The sequence below is a fragment of the Pezoporus flaviventris genome, unplaced genomic scaffold, assembly GCF_033815535.1.
Source record: "Pezoporus flaviventris isolate CSIRO_AGI_PZ_B2104156 unplaced genomic scaffold, CSIRO_AGI_Pfla_v1 ptg000005l, whole genome shotgun sequence".
NCBI classification, from domain to species: domain Eukaryota; kingdom Metazoa; phylum Chordata; class Aves; order Psittaciformes; family Psittacidae; genus Pezoporus; species Pezoporus flaviventris.
The window spans coordinates 9,664,314-9,685,255 of NW_026892553.1; the positions used below are offsets into that span (position 1 = coordinate 9,664,314).

The 20,942-nt window shown below is 41.0% G+C and overlaps 1 protein-coding gene across 2 annotated transcripts in view; it reads left to right on the plus strand.

The window, feature by feature from the left end:
* The first annotated feature begins 730 nt into the window (after positions 1–730).
* AFF2 (ALF transcription elongation factor 2) overlaps positions 731–20,942 on the plus strand; it is a 364,050-nt gene continuing 343,838 nt past the window's right edge. For both annotated transcript variants that reach the window (XM_061445966.1, XM_061445969.1), the window contains exon 1: positions 731–881. In XM_061445966.1, coding sequence (XP_061301950.1) covers positions 781–881 — 101 coding nt within the window. In that variant the 5' untranslated portion in view covers positions 731–780. The remainder of the gene's footprint in view (positions 882–20,942) is intronic.

The following is a 20,942-nucleotide window of genomic DNA, read 5'->3' on the forward strand; positions in this document are numbered from 1 at the left end:
GAGAACTCTAATAACCTTGTGTTATTATCATTTATTTCAGCTTGACATAAATCAGGAGCCAAGCGAAAGGGAGGACAGTTTTTTCTGTGTTTAACTAGGCTGTTTCACATCACTTGATATTCTCCATGACTTCATTTAAAAGCTTCCCTCCAACTTCATTAAACTGCCTTTGACAGGCAGCAGCTTAATATACACGTGCACACACACATATGTATATATGTATTCATATGAATTTGGGCTCTTTCCCTTCAGTCTCTGGTAATTGTGATTTGTGTCTGGAGGGATGAACTGTCTGAGAAACAACAAATAAGAGGCCATGAGAATTGAAAGCCAGCGTTCAGGTTCATCTAGAAAGAAATTAAGCAAATCAAGTTCAGGTTTATAAAGGGAAGCAAATTAACCTGGGGTCTCCACACACTGGATCAGAACTGACTTGATAGTATTTAGTTGTATTTCAGGTTCCTGCCCTTCTAAAGAAAAATGCAGCACTTTCACTGCAGCCACCTGGGGAGGTGACAACGAGGTTATCAGGCAGTCTGGAACTGATGGAACAGCTCCTCAAATGCATCCAGCTGGGGAGGGCTTCTGGTACTAACGACCCCCTATACCAACACGTTAATGTCCAGCTGGCCACTAACTAGCTTAAACCTTTTGGAGGTGTTAATGGGAGGGAGGGAGGGAGGGAAGTGCCTCCTGGGAGATAAAGAGGAGGCATCCAGGACTTGGTAGTAGAAGTTGTTGATCGCATAAACTGTGCCTTCAAGGTAGTGTTGGGCTGGTATGGAGGCTGCTTTTGCTTGTTTTGTGGGATCTGCTGCTGGATTCCCAGCCCACTTGTGGATGCAGCTCTTGGTATGCTGGGAATGCTGTGCACCATGGAGGTATGCAAAAGAGATGATTCAACACCACTCCGATTATGATCTTACAGGCAGTCCAGGGACTTGGTCTTGATGGTAAGACAATTATTATTTTATCTCTTACCAAACTGCATATTTCACAGCAGTCTAATGTTTGCATGCTTTACTTGTAAACCACTCTTGCTATTTCATTAGTAGCTGTGTTAAAAGAGAAAAATACTTTTCCCCCCACAAAATTATTTACTCTCTTTCAAGCAGACTGCTCCCAGCCTTTCTACCTCTACAGAACCCTGAACCCACTTGAAAGGTTATTTTTTTGTTATCACTAAACAATCTATTTCAGCTGGATGCAGAAAGCCATCTTTGATTTCAATTTCCCCTTAAGTGATTTAACTAGGCTCCTTGTTGAGAGCAGACTTTTAGATGGGTCTGGAGTGGTTTCTGAATTCAGCCATCCAGATGAGAAAGCCGTGTTTAAAGGTGTTTATGAGTATGCACAATGCACCCTTGCACACCTGCAGCCTCAGGCTGCAAAGTAAACCTGTGCACATGTGTGTTGCTGCTGGGGGCTTAGGAGGTATGCAGTGTCTCCTTTTCTGACTGCTGAGGTTCCGACCTTTCTTTGCTAAGAACTTGACTGAGGTAAATATGTAAGTAAATACCTTATTGATACAGTAGGTCTTTGCATAGTTACCTGGTGTGAAATCCAGATTCTCGTTATTTATGGATTTGATTCTTACAAAGATTTTTTTTTTTTTTTTTTTTGGGGGGGGGGGGTGGTGTTTTCAAGTTATCACTTAATGTGGTACCTGAAACAGTGCAAATATGACCACTCGGGTAATGACAAGCTTGCCTTACCTTAAGGATAGGAAGGGATTGGATAAGAACTCTGGATTCTGGAGAGGGACCCTTCATTAGGGACTGATAGGACAAGGAGTAACGGGTTCAAACTTAAACAAGGGAAGTTTAGGTTATATATAAAGAAGTCCTTTACTGTGAGGGTGGTGAGGCACTGGATTTGTGAATTCTCTGTCCCTGGCAGTGCCCAGTGCCAGGTTGGATGGAGTCTTGGGTTATGTGGTTTAGTGTGAGGTGTCCCTCCCCATGGCAGGGGGGCTGGAACTAGATGATGTTAACATCCTTTCCAACCCTGACTATTCTATGATTCTATGCTTTGAAGATATGAACCTGCATGTTCTCAGGCTATCCAGGCTGCCTGGTCATGTTTCTTTTTCCTTCAGTTAGTGATTCTGATAATCTGATAAAACTTCCTTTGGGTTGTGAATGTCCACATTGATAAATAGAACTGGTAGTTATTTTGGCAGCATTTACCCCCAGCCAAAGTCATGTAATACTCAGCAGGGGAGGTCCCTGTCCTGCTGTAAGCTTTAGGAAAAGACAGAGTGTGTTGGTTTTGGTTGTTGGTTTCTTTTTTCGTTTTTGTGTTTTTTTTTTCGCTGCAGTTGTTGCCTGTTGTGTTAGTTCCGTAGTGCAAGAATAGCAGTTCATAATTTTATATCCAAAAGTGCAGGCTCAAAAGCTGCTGGCTGCAGTACAGGTGACAGAGTCTGCACAAAGGGAGGAATAGTGAGGAAGCATGCCCATCAACAAGGTCAAAACATTTCTGGCAGAGCCAGACTGTGAGCACATCTTCTGGATTACAGCTGCTTTGGCAGGGCTTTAGCCGAACTGCATTGTGACACAGCATATCCTGTGGGCAGAACTGTACTTTTCTTTGCCTGCCTGGATTCTGGATGTGAAGGCCACTTTTGAAAGCTGTACAAAAACTCTCAGCCATCCTATCCAAAGGTTATTCCTTCTGCTTATACCACAATATACATGGAAACCCTTTTTCTAAAGCAGGATGCTAATGGCAGGGCAGAACCAGCAGTTTCTCGAGGAAGTCCTCAAAACTCTTTGTCATTGAGTAGAAGCTGCCTTCAGCTCAGAGCTTGGGTCATGGCTGTTGATCCCAATTTAAGGTTGCAGTTTGAAGAGACTAACCCAAGTACGTGCAGTGAGGCTGTACCGGTACAATATGCTCAGAAAATTGCAAGCAGGATCATCAGGTTAGCCAAGTGCATGCAAGAGGATGAACAGCTAGATTCAACAGGGATGCTCATTTAAGGCCATCAACACCAGATGCAGCAAAACTAGGAATGCTGGTCTACAGAGCATCTCTTGTAGTTATTAATAATGACAATCTATTGTACTGATAGTGCTGGAGTACCTGTACCTTTGGAAGTATGAACAGATGCCTTTGCAGATTCACACAAAACATGTGAGTTGATGTTGCCTCTCATAACCTGTGCAGTCTATTCTTAAGGCAACATGCAACAACAAAGATAGCTCCCATAGTATGCAATGGGACAATGAGCAAACAAAGAGTGCCAGCCTGTAGGTTATACTGATGATATACTGGATAAGAGGTTGGAAGGAAAAAAGGCAGAGGAGAATGCTTCTTGAGCACCACTTGCTGAGACACAGCTTATATAATGTGGGCCTGAGGACAGGCCAAATCCTGCTTACCCTCATCCTGTGATTAGAAATAATAACTGGCAGCAGGGGAAAAGGCGTGGGATTTAGCCTGGTATGTGTTGCTTTCTTAATGGGGATGTCATTTGGCTGAATAATGTTCAGCTGCTGTTGAAGGATTTGGAAAGCAATTCTGTGAATGCACTGGAGAGTGGGAATAGGAAGATCCTTCTGAAAACTGGGCTGCTCTTTGCTACTTTGTCAAATAGTTGACTCCCATTTCATTTAGTTTTAGAGGACTATTCCTGCATTTGTTTCTTAAAAATTGAAAACACAAAAGTGGTAAAATGCTTCCACTCAAAGCGTAAGAACCATGTTCTGCTCCATTTGCTCTTTCAACTAGTCCCTTAAACTTTGTATTTACTCTATCCCTTATAAAATGTATTTAAATGGCTCCTTTGGTTTTGGAGGGGGTTTTGTGCTGAACATGGTATAGTTTTGCAGCCACAGCTTGTGACAGTTACTAGGCGTTCCTGCTTTACTAACAAATGAGACTTTCACTTTCAAAATCTTTAACAAATTGTGCAATACACATTCTTTGCGAGACATTGAGTTAGCATTTAAAATAATAAAATTTGGCAGTGGAGAGACTGTTATAGTTGTGTGACAAAATTCAGATTGGAAGGAAATGGCTCACAAAAGCATGAATTAAACATCTAATTAAAAGTGTTAAGTCTCATTTTAATTTTCTTTAAAATACCAAAGACAGAAAAGCAGCTGCATGCCTGAAGTTTGCAGTATGATAGGATCCAGTTGGGTAGAAACACAGAACTGATACAAAGGGCTCAAGGAAATGTATCTTGATGGAAAATGTGGATTTTTGGGGTCCTTGAAGACATGATTTATCACAGAGTAGATGTTTAAGGACTGCTTATGAAATGGATCTGAAATGGGAGTGGCAGAATGTTTTTTCCTGCTTTGTGGTGAGCAAATATTAGCTTAACTTTTTCAATTAGCAGATAGCATAGTATTGTGCCATGGCTCTAGTTTTGGCCTAATGGGTTCACAGTGGCCTGATAAAATAGGTTCCTATTTTTAAGTGATTATTTTAAAGATATGTAGTAGTTTCAGCTGAGGGTTGCAGTGTCCTGCAACCAATGGTTTGAAAATGTTAGCAAATAATTTGGGTCCTTCTCCAGTTAGAATTACAATTCTAAGCCAGAAAAATTTCATACCCGTATAATTTCAGAAGAATGTATTTTTTAATCTTCCATATTACACATCTACTTAAAAAGAACATACAGCATGACCTAGGATTGTTATCTATTGTTCAATAATGTAACTGGGCAGTCTAATATTTGCTCTATGAATATGAAACTTGGACACTAAATTGCTTGGGCCATTTCAAGTGATTATGGGGAAGAAAGCTCCTTGCCTAATTACAATTGTAATTCAAAATGTATTTTAAAATAGAAAATTATCTGCATTTGCACAGCTCAATCTAACCAGAAAGAAATGTGTTGTACTTGTATCCCTTCCCGTGGGCTGTATCCTGTCAGACTGTTCAGAGAAGTCAGGCTCAGAGAGATGAGCAGACAAACTATATGGAGCTCAATGCCCTCCTTGTTTCAGCCCCCAACTGTGCAAAAAAGCTTTACCTGCCCAGGCCAGAGAGAGTCTGGGTGTTTCTGCAAGCTGAAAGACTAGACTTAAATCTGCCTTCTCCCTTAGAATCATAGAATAGTTAGGGTTGGAAAGAACCTTAAGATCATCAAGTTCCAACCCCCCTGCCGTGGGCAGGGACACCTCACACTAAACCATGTCACCCAAGGATCTGTCCAACCTGGCCTTGAACACTCTCGGGGATGGAGCATTCACAACTTCCCTGGGCAACCCATTCCTAATACCTCACCATCCTTATGTAAAGAACTTCCTCCTTATACCCAATCTAAACTTCCCCTGTTTAAATTTTAACCTGTTACCCCTTGTCCTATCACTACAGTCTCTAATGAAGAGTCCCTCCCCAGCTTCCCTATAGGCCCCCTTCAGATACTGGAAGGCTGCCATGAGGTCTCCATGCAGCCTTCTCTTCTCCAGGCTGAACAGCCCCAACTTCCTCAGCCTGTCTTCATACAGGAGGTGCTCCAGCCCCTGATTGTCCTCGTGGCCTCCTCTGGACGTGTTCCAACAGTTCCATGTCCTTTTTATGTTGAGGACACCAGAACTGCACACAATGCTCCAGGTGAGGTCTCACAATAGCAGAGGAGCAGGATCCCCTCCATCGACCTGCTGGTCGCACTCCTTTTGATGCAGCCCAGGATATGGTTGGCTTTCTGGTCTGCGAGCGCACACTGAAGCCGGCTCATGTTCATTTTCTCATAGATCAACACCCCCAAGTCCTTCTCTGCAGGGCTGCTCTGAATCTCTTCTCTGCCCAACCTGTAGCTGTGCCTGGGATTGCTCTGACCCAGGTGTAGGACCTTGCACTTGGCACGGTTAAACTTCATGAGGTTGGCATCAGCCCACCTCACAAGTGTGTCAAGGTCCCTCTGGATGGCATTCCTTCCCTCCAGTGTATCAACCAATTAGTGTGGTTTTATTTTGGAGCAACTGGAATGCAGCTCCTAATTTACACCAGTTGCTAAGAATTAAGAAACAGGCTTTTGAAATACTAGATTTTTTTTTCTTTTCAAGTCTGGCCTGATGTTGGGATGGCCCTGTGCAGAGCTTCCTGCTGAAATAACCAGTGCTTCTAAGGATCAACACAAATAAAGGGTTGCGCATGGCTTTTTTGAGAGCCAAAATGTACATACACGCTTACATGGGTGCTGCCGTAGCTGTGTGTGGTCTTTCCATAAGGTAGGAAGTTTCTTTTTGATTTGAAAATGCTCATGTCTGGCTGTTTCTAATTTGGAGAGACTGAAGGAGTATGTCATGAAAATGTTGGGCAGGTTGCTGGACATGTCTAGGGGAAAGAGTTTGTCTGCTTGGAGGAACTCATAAGTCTGTTTTGCTTTCATGTCATGAGAACATATAAGGTTTTATTTTTTATCTTCAGAAAATATTGGTTCTGATCAAGTGTGCCTAAATCGGTACACAATTACCACAGTAGCTCTAGGTGCATGCTTTACTCAGGGTTTGCAAACACTGAAACCCACCAGGCCAGGTTCTTGGGTTTATGACTTGCCTGTCTGAAAAGCTACAACCAACACTGAAACTACACAGTGGAACAGTTCTGCCCCAGTTCTTCCTCTTGCTGAGACAGTGATGCAGCCGCATATGGCTGCGTGTTCCTGCTTGTGGCTTGGGGAATCAAGCAGAGCAATACATGAATTTCAATAAGCGTGCTCCCCCTCCACACACAGTCCCACATGCCTTTCTCAATTTTGTTTCTGGATGGAACAATTAATGTGCAGAGGCTTTGTGAAGCCATGGGCAGCTAGAATATGGGTGTAATTTAGCACAGCAGACACAGTACTTGCAGACAGGCACATCAGGCAGAGAGTCAAATTCAGTTCATTTGTTATGAAGTTCCTGGGCACTGGTCTACACAGGTAGAATATGTGCATTAAAATGCATTTAACATTAATGTGGGACATACTTCATATATTCTCTGATCAGGTCAAGATTTATAAAGAATGCCTTACAGTATAGCCAGGAACTATTGCACATGCCTTGGACTTGGATGAGGGAGGAAAGCATTCTCAGAAAAATCAATGAAATATTTAAGCAGAAAAAGTCATTTTGTCTCTTTGATTTCATCTGGTAGCAACTGAAAATGTTTTTAGGCGCCTTTAAAGTAAGTCTAATTTTTCATTCACTGCTGGAAAAAAAGGAAATTCTCTGGTTATTCATAAATACAAGAGCAATATGAAGTGGTTACTCATTTATTCAATCTGTTATTGCACAACAGTGTTCTAAAGTAAGAGGTTTAAAAGGGCTGGAAATACAAAGCATTGAAGCATAGCAATGGTAATATTAATTTGCAGAATGCTGCTGTATATGACTGTAATAACTGAAAACTGGATGGGGGGGAAACGGGTTGGACAACAAGATCAGCAACTCGTAAACTGAACATTCCTTCTTTCCCTGACCCTTTCCCCCTTTTTCCTCTCCTCCCCCCTAAAAAAAAAAAACAAACGGAGAAAACCCCCACAACCAAAAACTCTGAACAAAACAAAGGAATTGGAGAAAACATCAAACAATAACCAAGAGATGGGTGGCAGAGGAGAACTGGCAGAGTCATGGATGAAGAAAGGGAAATGAGCTGTGAGACAATGGCTGGAAAGTTAACACTACAGTGAAAGGAGCTTTTTAATTAGAAAGTTAGTCACTGAAAGACTCCAACCCCCAGCCTAAAACCCAGAAGTATTTCTCTGCATGGGAAAGGATACTTGTATGCACATGCTGAATTCTCTGCCCACACACAGTATGCATGAAGCTTTATAAATATTGCAGCAAAGGTTGAGTAAACAGCTGGTGCTGAGGACCTGGTGTCTGCGTTGTCCAGGCTTTGGGCATTTGTGTTTCACATTGGCTCTAGCCTGGCCATGCTTCATGTCCTGACTTGCACTGCAGAGTCAGTGTGGAGCAGGCAAACTGGCTGCTTCTTTGTAGAAACGGAAATGAGATGTGGCCCAGTTTGATCCAGAGTAACTTCAAAAGAACTGTTTTCACCTGGAGCTGCCAACACAGACACCCCATCCTAAGAGCATGGGGGGCACTCCTGAAGATCTAGTGCCCAGGTGCTGCTGTTTGGGGTTTTGGTACTTGTAACCTTGTTCAAAGTTGATCAAGATCATTGCTTACAGCTGATGAGTCTTCACATCTTGTGTTTTGGATAATACTTTTGGCAGAACGACCTGGTGCTGTTTCTGCCCCTCTCACCTACAACACAAGTAAAGGGCTGATCAAAATGGGTTTGCTGTAACACTTCATGAAATGATTGCTTTGGACTGCTTATACTTGATGGGGAGTTTACGTATGTGTTGTTGAAGTCAGATGATCCTGATAATCCTGCATTTCCTCTCGTGTTTATATGAAGAGTAGTGCCCAGTCCCAGTTATTAAATACCACATGATTGACAACAGAGTTGATTTTTAGGCTGGTCTGCTTTAACTTCTTGTGCACTGTACCTCTGCATTTTGTCTTGGCCATTACCAGGAGGAAACTACTCATAAATGGTATGGCATTTCTGAGCGGGGTATTAGTTTTAAGAGTTGTGTACCCCATAAGAAATAGTTTTATTTAAAGTCCTGTTTGTGATTAAAAAACTGGGACAAACCCAAATGTACTGGAAATGGTTAGCATCAATGCATTCAGTACTGTATAGGAAACAAGCAGAGTCTTGCAGTGCTCTCCAGACCTTATATCTGCTCAGAAAAGTCAACACAGGAGGCTCTGAACCATTTGGCACTTATTTTCTGTAAATGAGCACAGCTGAGGATTGTGGCTATTAATATATTTTTAATTGAGAATACATTGACTAAGCAAGAAAAGAGAGATTTGCTCTACAGAACTGCAACTGGCAGTCTTCTTTCCACAAAGCATCAACCAGGAAAACAAGTGGTGACATAATGGTACTGTAACTTGGAGATAAATTTTTGAAGTGGACAATAAAATGCAGCGCAGGATAATGAAACCAAAAATTTCTATTGTATTGTCTTGCTCAGGTTGTCCTGAAGAGAACAGTATAGGTGCTGGCTTGGCATGGAGAGAAAAGGTGCCCAGAAGAATTTACTAACACTGTGTCTCATCATACCACTTTAGTGAAAAGCATATGGCAATATGAAAGTAGCACCTTGTGCTACGTGTTGTGTTCAAGAATAGGGATAGCCAAATAACCTTAAAATGGTGCGTGGGTGGCAGAAGTATCTTAAATTAAGCCTGGTCCCTAAACCTGCTCACAGTTCCACCAGTGAAAACAGAAAACACCAGCGTCATGTGGCTGTGTGTGGCAATGCATCCTCCCCTCCTCCTGCACATCTCCCCCTTTTCCTCTGGGCTGCTCCAGGATCTCAGGAATTCCTGTCAGGCCTTTGTGTAACAAGCTGGGGGGTGAAGCATACCTTGGCCATAGCAGGAGCTCTCTTGCATGGCTAAGGAGGAAGGTGGCACTGACTGTACCAGGAACTGCTTTTGCCTGGCTAATGTAGGAAGTGAGAGTGGAATAATCAGTCACCCCCTGACAGCCTTGGAACATTCCTTCCCTTGATCATAGCCTGAGTGGAACAGTACTATTGTTACTGGAGTTTTGAAAAATTTCTAGTAATTACTGACTTGGATTGTGGCCAGGATGGAATTTTACTGATGACTAAAGCCAATCCTCTTGCCACCCTACAAACAGCAGCCCTCAGTGAGGCCCTTGGAGCCTTTCTGGGCTGCAGCAGGCTGCAAACAGCATCTCCCTCTGACTAGGACACCTTTCAGAGCTCATGAATTCTCCAGTTTGTGAGGATCTGAGGGCTGTTGCCACAAGCTGATGACAGGGCCTGGGGGTGAAGTCCCCTCAGCCTTCAAGGCTCAACCCTCCTCCGTTAAGAAGTGCCTAGACCTTTGATGTGAATACTTCACTGAACTCGAGAATTTTTAACAGGTATATCTTTATATATATAATCTATCTTTGTGTCTGTGCATGTGTGTATAAATTGATTTGGGTACCCTATAGCAGGTTTAGCATGAATGTTGTCATCTTGGTTCTCTAAGTCACTACTGTGAGCTTTTGTGATCCACCTTAAACTGCAAATAACCTTAGATAACTGCTGAATCTTGTGATCCACCTTAAAACTGCAGACTGCTGCTAGGGCAAAAGCTGTGTGGAAATCTCTTCTGTGGTGAAGTGGTACATCCACAATATCATATTAATATCACCTTTTGTTGATATCTTGGACAGTGACTCCTTTAGGTAATCCTAATTGATTACAAGTATAACCTTTTGGACATAAACTGTTGACCAAGTCTGAGACTAAGGTTGGACCTAGCTGCATCTAAGCTCCATCAGGAGTTTAGAAAGCAAGGGAGTCTATTCTGATCCTTGTGTCTCAAGGGGAGGGCCTCCTTTACCCTTTTGCATCTTTAGTCTCTGTAAATCATTCTAAATCAATTCGACCTTCATTTTGCTTTGTATGTTTCATGCACGTACTAGTAGTGAGCCTTGCCATTGATCTTTGGTGGCATTATTATGAATTTTTATTAATTACTTTTGCTAATACTTTTGATAGTGATTCTTTGAAAGATCCTAAGCCACGCTTTTGTGATGCTGTGCTGGCAGAGTGCTTTATCACAGCCAGCAAACCTTAATGAGCACTGCTGAGTCGCCTCACATGTGCATCTGGCTTCCCTGTGCCGAATCTAGGCTCTTCTACTTTGTTGCATGGCACATGTACACCTGAGGTCAGGCTTTCTGCCTGTGGATAACTGAGAAAGATTTTTCTGTAGTCCTTCTCCTTAAGGAAATATTTCAGTATGCTTAAAGGGAGACTGAAATTCTTTTATATTGAATTTTCATATCAATAAATATTAAAGTCTTGATAACCACCCATTACCTAGATGTCCTAGGTCTTATCTAGCATGAAGAAGACAACAGTTATTACTTTTTAAAGTATATTAATTCTTAAAACTGTAGATTACCCTGAGTCATTCCAGTTTTTTTTAAACTGGAATTTTATAAGTGAGTTTTATAAAACTTATATTTTCCACTCTAGGAAAAGGAGGTTGAGTTGCTTCAGATAGTAGAAAATGAAGTTACAGATAGCGCTGCCCCAAAACATTCTCTTAATTAGCTTGATTTGCTTTGAGCTACAGGAAAAGCGGAATTCCTGGTGAAGTGGGTGAGGGGAGACATGGAAACTTTACATTTGGATGCAGGGGGTTTCCACTGTGTCAGGTGGATAGCAAGCAGATTGCTTGTGGAAGGTGTTTGCACCACAAGATCTGTACACATAAGCAAAAAAGCAATCTCATTTTTCAGTGGAACAAATATGCACCCTGAGTACTTTAAAAATTAGTCTCTAAGTGTGGAAAGAAAGGATAAGTGCTCATAGCAGATTCTCAGGCTTCAAGGACACTGACAGGTTCAGTGTAGGAGTAGGGAAAATGATAGAAAGTGGGTCAAAAAACAAGGTTTTTATCAATTTCTCATGTTTGTTCCTGAAACTTCCCACAATGCTACTAGGACCATCATATCTTGGTTTAGTTCCCTAAATGAATGGACTTGCTTTCCAGATAAGATAGTGGAAAAATACATATTTCAAAATAGAAGGGATTTTGTGATTCTCAGGAGGTGAAACTACCTATAATGCAAATGAGGCCCTGGACTAAATCTCAGTGTATCTGAATAAATGTCCTCCCCCAGTGTTGGGGAGGCTGTCTCCAAAGAGCTGTAAGTTTTGGGAGCTGTTTGATCTAGGAAATTAGTGTTAACTCTGTAGGAGGAGACAACTGTACTAAATCAGCCCATATAATCATTATAAGAAAAGTGTTTATCTAAAGGGTAACTTCCACCTTCCATTATTGGAGTGATGGGTGATGCCAGGGAAATACTGAGCTAGCAACAAGGGGGGACCAGGACAAAGTGCTTGGTGCAGTGTTCAATACTGAGTAGTTGATAAAACTGAAAATTAATGCTTTGCTATGAATCATGTGGCCCTAAATCAGAACAGCATGTAATAGTGGTACTTAAGGGATACTGAAGTGGGACTTGAAGGCAGTAGAAAACTCCAGCAATGGAATAAAACATAATCAAATAGAGTTTTGCATCAGTGTAAAGCATAATTTCAAAATTGTCACAATATTTTATGTGAGAGCAGCCCCATTAACACAAGGGAAATTAAAAAGCCTGGATTTGTCAGTAATTCCCAACTGTGGGATATTCTTTTTTTTTAAGGGGAGCTGAAAGAATTGAGTTTGGAGGGGAGAGGGTTAAAGAAGGGAAGCATTTATACCATTCTGGGACTGCTCTGTATCTACAGCAGAAAAGTAGCCTCAATTTTATGCTATTTGCCATTTGCTGCCCGGGTGGTGATGGTTTAAAATACTAATTTTAAATAGTCATAGCTGCACTTTTTTGGCCTTTTATAAAGCACTAACATTCCAATTTGCACTTCTGCTTTAAAAAAAAAGTCTTGTTACTCCTTCTCATTTCAAACTTTGTACTACTGGAACTGATTTGTCCCCTCTGATTCTGAAACTGTCTAAAATGAATTTCCTCCATGTCATTTGTGGCCTTTAATTACCTTTAGGTTAATCTGCTTGCTTACAGAGAGTCCATCTAGCTTACCCAAACCAGTTCACAGGGAACAGAAAGTCCTGTTGCATGACCCATGCCCCTGGGACTCCACTGACAGGAGATGCATTAGCAGTGCTGGCGAGGGGCTCTCCCCAGGGAAATGGCTACTCAACTCACCCTGCTCTGACTTTCCTAGTCAGATGCATCCCAATGCGGTGTCACTCATCACCACAGACATTTCACTACTTTGTACCTATATTCTGGTCTAAAATGGCAGAAGACAAAGTAAATGAGTTGCTAATTTTATGCAATGCATAGGTGACTATGCAGCTAAAGAACTTATTTGCTGGAGATGCAGTGAGCTAGAGATCCTTTTTGGTTTGTTCTTTCCCATGAGCTGAATTTTAACACCATGCTTAGCTTAAGTCTATAAAGGATGCACTATTGGATAGCTCTGGATAAGGCTATATGGGGAGAAGCCACTTGCAATTAAAAAAAGTTCAAGATGCTGAGTAGGCTATGATAGAACAAAGTTGTCTTGTAAAGGCTTGGGTTTCTTCCCTATAATTCTAATCTGCAAAATGTTGCCTGGGTTTGGTTTTCATGTATTTATCCATTAACTGTTTTAAAAAGCAACCATTTCCTGAAGCAATAAAATGGTAACATTCCTACAATTAGCAATAGGAACATATGAAATGATGTAGAAGTACTTGTCTGAATGATTAAATGCAATTTCCAATCTCTGATGCTACTCTGTACCCTATGACAGGTGAAGGTAATGAAAACAGTAAGTTGATTTGCAGTTTTCCACAAAATCTTGATTGGTAGTAATATACCAGCTTAAAAGTATGGTGGAGTTATGAAAAGTACACATTTCATATGGAGAAAATGGCAACTGTGACATTACCACCGGTCACGCCAGAGCTTCATCTCCCTAGAAGCAAAGAATTAAGACACAAGATACTTGAAAAGTCAATCAAAATTAATTAAGAAATTACAAATCAATCACTAATATTCCAAAAAGTCTTGTTATGACCTCAGTTACTTGCTTAAGCATAAACAAAATAATCAGATATGTTTCCTGTCTAGAAATAAGATCATTGCCAATTAACTTAGGACTTAATTACCTCTCTAAGGTACTGAACTTTAGATGCATCATAGCCAGTCTTAACATTCTTATTAGTCACTGCAGTGACTCTAGTACATTTTTTATTTATTATTGTTATGTAACTATTATAGTTACACTTACAATGCCATTAAAAAACAAAGCCTTCAATATGATGTTACAGTTAATGCCACATAAAAAGGACAGAAGCATTAAATAAAAGTAGAATTAAACAGACGATGTAAGTTTTCTTTGGAAAACCACCAGTCCAGCTTCTGCTCTTTGCTGGGAGGCATCAGCATAAGAGTTTATACATTTAGAGGTATCAATTTTCCAGTGCCCAGCTGTAATTGCTCTTTATTTCTGGTCATGAGCTATTGGATATGCCAGCCCTTTGGCACCTCAGAAGTCATGGTATAGCACTGTAATGTAATCCCTACCTTTTGAAGATGCTTCCTGCTTGTCTGTGCTATAACAAAACTTGGGACAATCTTGTTGTTTTTTTTCTTTCATGAGATCCCAGCAATTTGGTTTTTTTTCTAACACCTCAGTGATCCAGTTTTCTTCTTTTGCTTCTCTTTCTGTTTTAATAACTACAAGCTGCTCTTTTTCCAAGGCTGAGAAGAATTTGTTCCATGTTTGCCAGGAATAAACAGTCCAGCAGAACAAGTGTTCTGTCTGAACAGAGGAGTGAAGAGAGAAAAAGTTGGATCAATGCAGATATTTAAAACTGTTCCTTTGTTCAAAGTGGATGCTAATGTTAGTTGTTTAGTGGCGTGTGATAAATATCTCCAGATCACTGAGTGTCTGGAAATAAACCTACACTATAAGTGATATGCAAGTGTAACTATAGCTTGTGAGCTGGTAGTAACACCACCAGAACGTGTATTTTGTAAATGGGCATTGTCTTTTTTTACAACCAGAAAACAATCTATCTCAAAAATACTCTCGCCTTGTCTGTAAGTCAAATCTTTTTGGGGTGCCTTTATGCACTCTTTCCACCAGGTAGAACAGTATGATCTATTCTTCACCTTTGGCTTTACCACAGTTTTAGCTGGCATTTGGGATTTGGCTGTTTTACCATTTTATGACTGAGCTGGACAAATGGGGTTAGGAAAGCCAATGTACTTCTTGGCACTGATTATATTTACAGCAGGAGTGGGCTAACAGCAGTATTGGGCTAACAGCAGTATTTTCTTTCACAAAAGAATCATTTCAGCTTTAAGAAAAGCTCACAGTTCCCATGTGTATTATCTTGTGGTTTGGGGGTTGTTCAGGGTTTTTGTTTGTTTGCTGTGTTCAAACTTAGGAAGTAAAACAATCTGGTGTCTGCTTCAAATCTGGCAACCTAAACATAGGTGGATTTAGGACTTGCAGGTCTTGTTTTGAGAAAGAATTTGGCTCACAGGGAACCCTTTGACAGGATTAAACCCTGTTCCTTTACAGTGCCTAAAGGTTGGGAGCTTCCTTGTCCAAAACACTCCTGGGTACCTGTTTTGTGACCAACTTGCTAACAATGCACGTACACACATGGTAGAGTTGCCACAAGCTAAACTGAAGCTTCTACATCTCTTTATCCACTGGTTCTAGGCCAGGACTGCAGTTAAGATCTTCAATAATACAGCATTTGACAGGTGCTGTATATACTTCATGCACACATTTTCCTTTAATTCATGTCTAGATTGGTCTTGTAACATTTTACCTGGATCTAGGAATATGTCCCTTACAATAAAGGAGGTGTCAACCCAGGGAAGTGGATTTAGCAGAGTCTGGCAAATGTAATAGGTGAGCTATTCTTTCTAAAGAGGCAAAAGGAATCCTAAATGAGACACTTTTGTTCTAGAATGGAAATATCCATCCTGGGAGTGTCCTTTGAGGGAGTTAATACCTGGCTCACTTCCAGGAGTAATGTCATGTGAAGACTAGCCCATTTCTGTTGTCTCCATGGTCTTTTTTTCTTCTAAATGTGAAGCAGTCAACATAAATACCCAGTGCTACATACAGAGATGTGCTTGGCTACCTTAGTATATAATTTTTTTCTCAGCTGCTGTTGAACAATTAAGCACTTTCACAAAACTCCTTGTTTTGTGTTATCTAAATTCATTTATTGAGTATGTTTTCTACAGAGGCCACACTACTTAATTTTAGGAAAAAGGCAAGGAATGGAGAACATCCTTTTCAGATGTTGTCCTAGCTGCCAAGGGTATATGGCCAATAAGAGTAATGCTGTCATAGGACAAATAGATCACTTCTTGCATGCACGTCTGCCTTGGTTTGTGCATGGGCTTGCTAGCAGAAACACAGCTGGGAGGAGGTTGAGGAGAACTGGTGGTGTTTATGCAGAACTCATTTCTTCAGTATTACAAATCTTCTCTGGTGCTTTTCTTTTAGGTCCTTTTTCCTTTCTTGGCTATTCTTAATTTCACAGAGTAAAGCTAAATCTTACTCTGGGGTAACTGTGTCCATCATTGATGTCCAGGATCATACAAGACTCTGTTCTGATGTTCTGTTCTTATGTTCAGGTGCTGCTTTGCCTATGCTTGGCCCCAAAGCCAGGCTGAGCAGGGAAGCAGTTTTTGCAATGTGTTTTTCTGGGTTGGCTTGTCAGTGGCTCCTGACGTGCAGGGAGAAAATGATGATGGTATTGCTATTGCTGGGTAGTGCAGAAGTACTAATATCTTTACAGGCAGTAAAGAATTGAGTTATGCCCGGGCATTTGCTAGTTATGTGCTTGCTCACAGTCACGCAAAGAGCCTGTTTGGAGATGGAATACGGCACATCTACTCTGCTTCCCTTTCCTGTGATTTAAAGGACACTCCTAATCATGACTTTATTATGCCTGCCACACACTGCTTATAGTTCTGAAAGGAGCTTGACTGAGAGTGCTGACATTTCTTAATGATATTTTGATCATTTTCCTGTAAATTATTCTGTTAGGAAATGTGCCATGAGGAATAGAGGAAGGAATGGAGAATTTTACTTTCAGCCAGACTTAGATGAGTAAACCCTGCCACAGTCCTAGGTCTTTCTATGATGCACTTAAGATTAGGGGCCACATTTGAAACTTCTACTGAGTTTAAATAGGGTTTGGATTAGACCCTTGAATACTTAACCATTTTATATCTATATACATATATACATACACACATACTGACTGTTACCATACTACTTTTGTAGTCTTCAGCTCACCAAGTTCTCATAAACCTCAAGAGCAAAATAATACCGCCATTGCTGTTACTCAGGAGCAATTTGTTATACCAGGTACAGAAGCACAGAATTAGAAGATTAACCTCCCTGAGCCAAGTGATGAGGGAAGCAGCCTGTGGTGGGAGGTCGCAGGTTGATGGCAATTAATGGCCTTTTTGTCATACTCGAGTACTTTGCACTGTTCTGGTAACTGGTGGCTTAGGCAGGAGAGATTAAAATTCTGGGAGATGAAATATAAGGGGAAGGAGGAAAAAAAGGGGAGGAAAAATATGAAATGTGTAACACATGGTGATGGTGCTGTTATTTTGGCAGTTTGTGAATGACACAGCAAATCCCAGACACTGTGTTGATTCTGTGGGCAGTGATACAGACTCTTCATGTTCAGCCTACCCAGATCAGAGGAGCTATCATCAGCAGTTGTCATTGACAGGAACCTATGCTGTTAAAAACAATCTGACATAAATGTCAGATGGGACTGGAGCTTGCAGCTGCTTTCGAAGGTTTGCTTTATTTGTGTTTTGCTCTGTGATGTGTCCACTGCATGGACCAGAATCTGAGGGTCCAGAGGGCAACAGCTAGAAGGGTCCTTTATTAATAACACATACTGAATGTTAGCAAAACCATGAGTCTGCCTGAAATAAGTCAAGATAATCTCCTTTAAGACCACCTTCAGCAGGAATGGCCAAATCCACAAGTGCTTCCAGCCTTTGAGTAACCAGGCAAAGTCTGATCAAACATATTGACTTATACTTGCAGCTCCACTTTTGATTACATGATGGTCAGCACTTAGAGTATGAAACAGTTTGCTTTATCTGGTGAGTTCCTAAAAGATGCAGCAGCAAATTAAACTTTAACATTTAAGTTCAACAGCCAGATGTTTTTATAGAGTTATCTAGCCCAGGCAACCCTACAAAAGTAATGTCTGTTTAATGGCATTTAATTCAGCTGCTTTGTTGTTTTTTTTTCCTTCCATAAACAAACACTAAATTTCTCCATTTCTTCCATGAGCCAATTGTAAATCTAAGGAGCAGCTGTAGAATACAACATGCAACTTCCAAACTTCCTAATGGATAACATAAGCATATCACACCTGCAATTGCGGTACTCCTAGTTAATGTACCTATTGCCATTTGCAAGTGGTTTAGCCCTTCTGTTTTGGAATTCTTCAGTTAAGTAGACCACACGCTCATAAACTGAGGTTATCTGAACCAAATATTACCTTTCCATTTTTTACCCCTCTAAAATCTTTAAAGACTTTAGACACATGTAAAATGGGGCTTAGTAGAATACATACTGTTATTGGTGACTAGAGCCAAGCAATCAATCTTAGAATCATCCCTGGAGCGCACTAGCATTTCCTTGCACATGGGTGCTTTCAGAAAGCAAGTAAATTACCTGTTTAGAGAGATTAAGTGAGTTGGTGCAGTAACCTGCAAACTATAATTTGAGTCAAAAGCCTTTCTCTCCACATCCCCCTTCACAGAAATTAACAACTCCAGTAGCATAATGTTGTTTTTGTACTGCTGCTCTCTCTACAGTAAAATATACTTTATTACTATTTGGGGGCTTTATCCCTTTTATGACAACCAGTATCAAGAGTAATATTACACCAATAACTTGGTTTGTTAAGTATTAATACAAGGGAAATTATGCTAAGAGCACTGTGTGAGTTTAATTGCAATTCACACTTTAATATTTTGATGCTGCTGTAAAAATGTAGAATGAGAAACATTATAATTCTATTGGATACTAATAAATTGTGTTGTGGAGGAGGATATGAGCTGTACTTGCCATAATGAAGCACATTCTACTTCCCATCTTTGTTTTGATCTTGCATGTGTAGGATTTCATAGAAAGGTTCAGTGAAGGTGCTGCAGAACAAGAAAGAAATGAATGCAGGGTTGTATTTTTTATTTACAATAATCAGAAACAAAGTGAAAATAATGTAAATCATCTTCCTCATGTAGTATTTGTCAAACATTTTCTTTACTCAAAATGTGAGCTTCTTCAGAATGAGTCCTATCATGTTAAATTTATTTTTTTTCCTAGACTTAAGCTTTCCAGGTTTGGATACATCTAATAAAATGGCATTCCGAGAAATACTCAAATTCATCCTTTTTCATTTTTTCCTAATAGAAATGACATTTTTAAACTGCTATGCTTTTCTCTTGTATTCTACTCATAAATGAGGGGCATACTCTGGCAGCAATGCTCCCATGGACCAGAATCGTAGGATTGTTCAGGTTGGAGAAGGCCTTTAAGATCATCAACCACTTACCCAGCGCTGTAAATCCAGCAGTAAACCATGTCCCTAAGTGCTACATCTACATGTTTTTTAAACACCTCCCGGGATGGTGACTCCACCACTTCCCTGTGCAGCCTGTTCTGGTGCTTGATAATCCTTTGGGGAAGAAATTGTTTCTGATATCCAATCTATACCTCCCCTGGTGCAACTTGAAGCCATTACCTTTCATCCTGTCACTTCTTATTTGGGAGAAGAGACCAACTCCCACCTCACCCCATCCTCCTGTGAGGCAGTTGTAGAGACCAATAATGTCCCCCCTGAGCTGCCTTTTCTCCAGACTAAACTGCCTCAGGTACCCCAGCTGTTCCTTATTACACTTGTGCTTCAATCACCAGCTCCGCTGCCTTGTACTGGACCTGTTTCAGCACCTCAATGTCTCTGTTTTACTGTGGGGCCCAGAACTGAACACAGGATTTGAGGTGTGACCTCACCAGTACTGAGTACAGGGGGATGATCACTGCCCTGGTCCTGCTGGCTATGCTGTTGCTGTTATAGGCCAGAATGCTGTTGGCTTCTTGGCTGCCTAGGCACAAGCTGGTTTATGCTCAGGTCCATCAATCAGCACCTCCAGGTCCTTTTCTGTTCAGCGGCTGTCAGCTACACTTCCCAAACCCTGCAGCATTGCATGGGGTTGTTGTGGCCCAAGTGCAGGACCCAGCAGTGAGCCTGGTTTAACCTCATACAAATCTTTCTGGGCTACTCAAATAGTTCTGTTACATTTCTCTGGGTAACCATTTGCTGAAGGCAAATGTCTACTGGGCCCTAGGCTAGTAACTTCAGCACATTATATCTGAGGCTGCCTCACAAGAGGCCTTAGAAGGAGAATGTGCATGCAGCACAAAATTACATGTGAGACATTTGAGTTGTTGACCCACCTATGGTTCTTCCAGGTACCTTTTTTTTGTGTGTGTGTGTCTGTGTGTAACAGTAAATAGTCATGCTTTGGTTACTCACTTGCTTTCAATCGGCTGTCTATGCCCTGGATCAGCTTCTACAAAAAGCACTAGTTCTGCTGTACAATCATTTTAGCTCAATGAGAATAAAGCTGGACTCTTACACTGGGCACTGTAGATAGCTACAAAAAAGATATAGTCTCAAGTTTAAAATCTTTCAGTTAAGGCAAATAAATGACTGAAGAAGGTAGACTGCACTCAAAGATCTCAAACTTCCGTGTCTTGCATGTTCTGAAGTAACTTGTATGTGTTCAAAGCACAAACCCTGTGGGGTTTCCTGATATCAGCAGCAACGAAAAGGAGCCTGAGCTAACAGTTCAATCTTGTGTTCTGACATCCAGACTGAAATACACAGAACTATGTGACTTCAGCCAAATCACTCAAGCTCTTCTCTGTTGCAGTAGCTGGGAAGCAGAAATAAAAATGTTTCTCTCCGTCCCCATTATATTTTTCTGATCAAATTAGAATATTACTTGTGTTCATTTTCCCCCTAGATTATTTTCAGAGAAGCGCATGTATAGGTAGGAATGACCCCACTTCTATGCTGCTGATACAGAGGGAGCATAATCTCCTGTAGCAGCACTTTCCTTAATTTATCAGCAGCAAGAACAAGATTAGCCACAAAATATTTTGGTATCAGTGCTTTGGTGTCACTCCACTAACAGTAATACAAGACCTCATAGAAGAGGTGATAAAAGACCCAGCTCATATCCACAGGGAGATTACTAGAGCACTACTTGAATAGAGCTGCTGACCACGTACATGTAGCTGATACTAAATAGTGGTTTACTCTGATTTTTTTGCTTTGAATGTA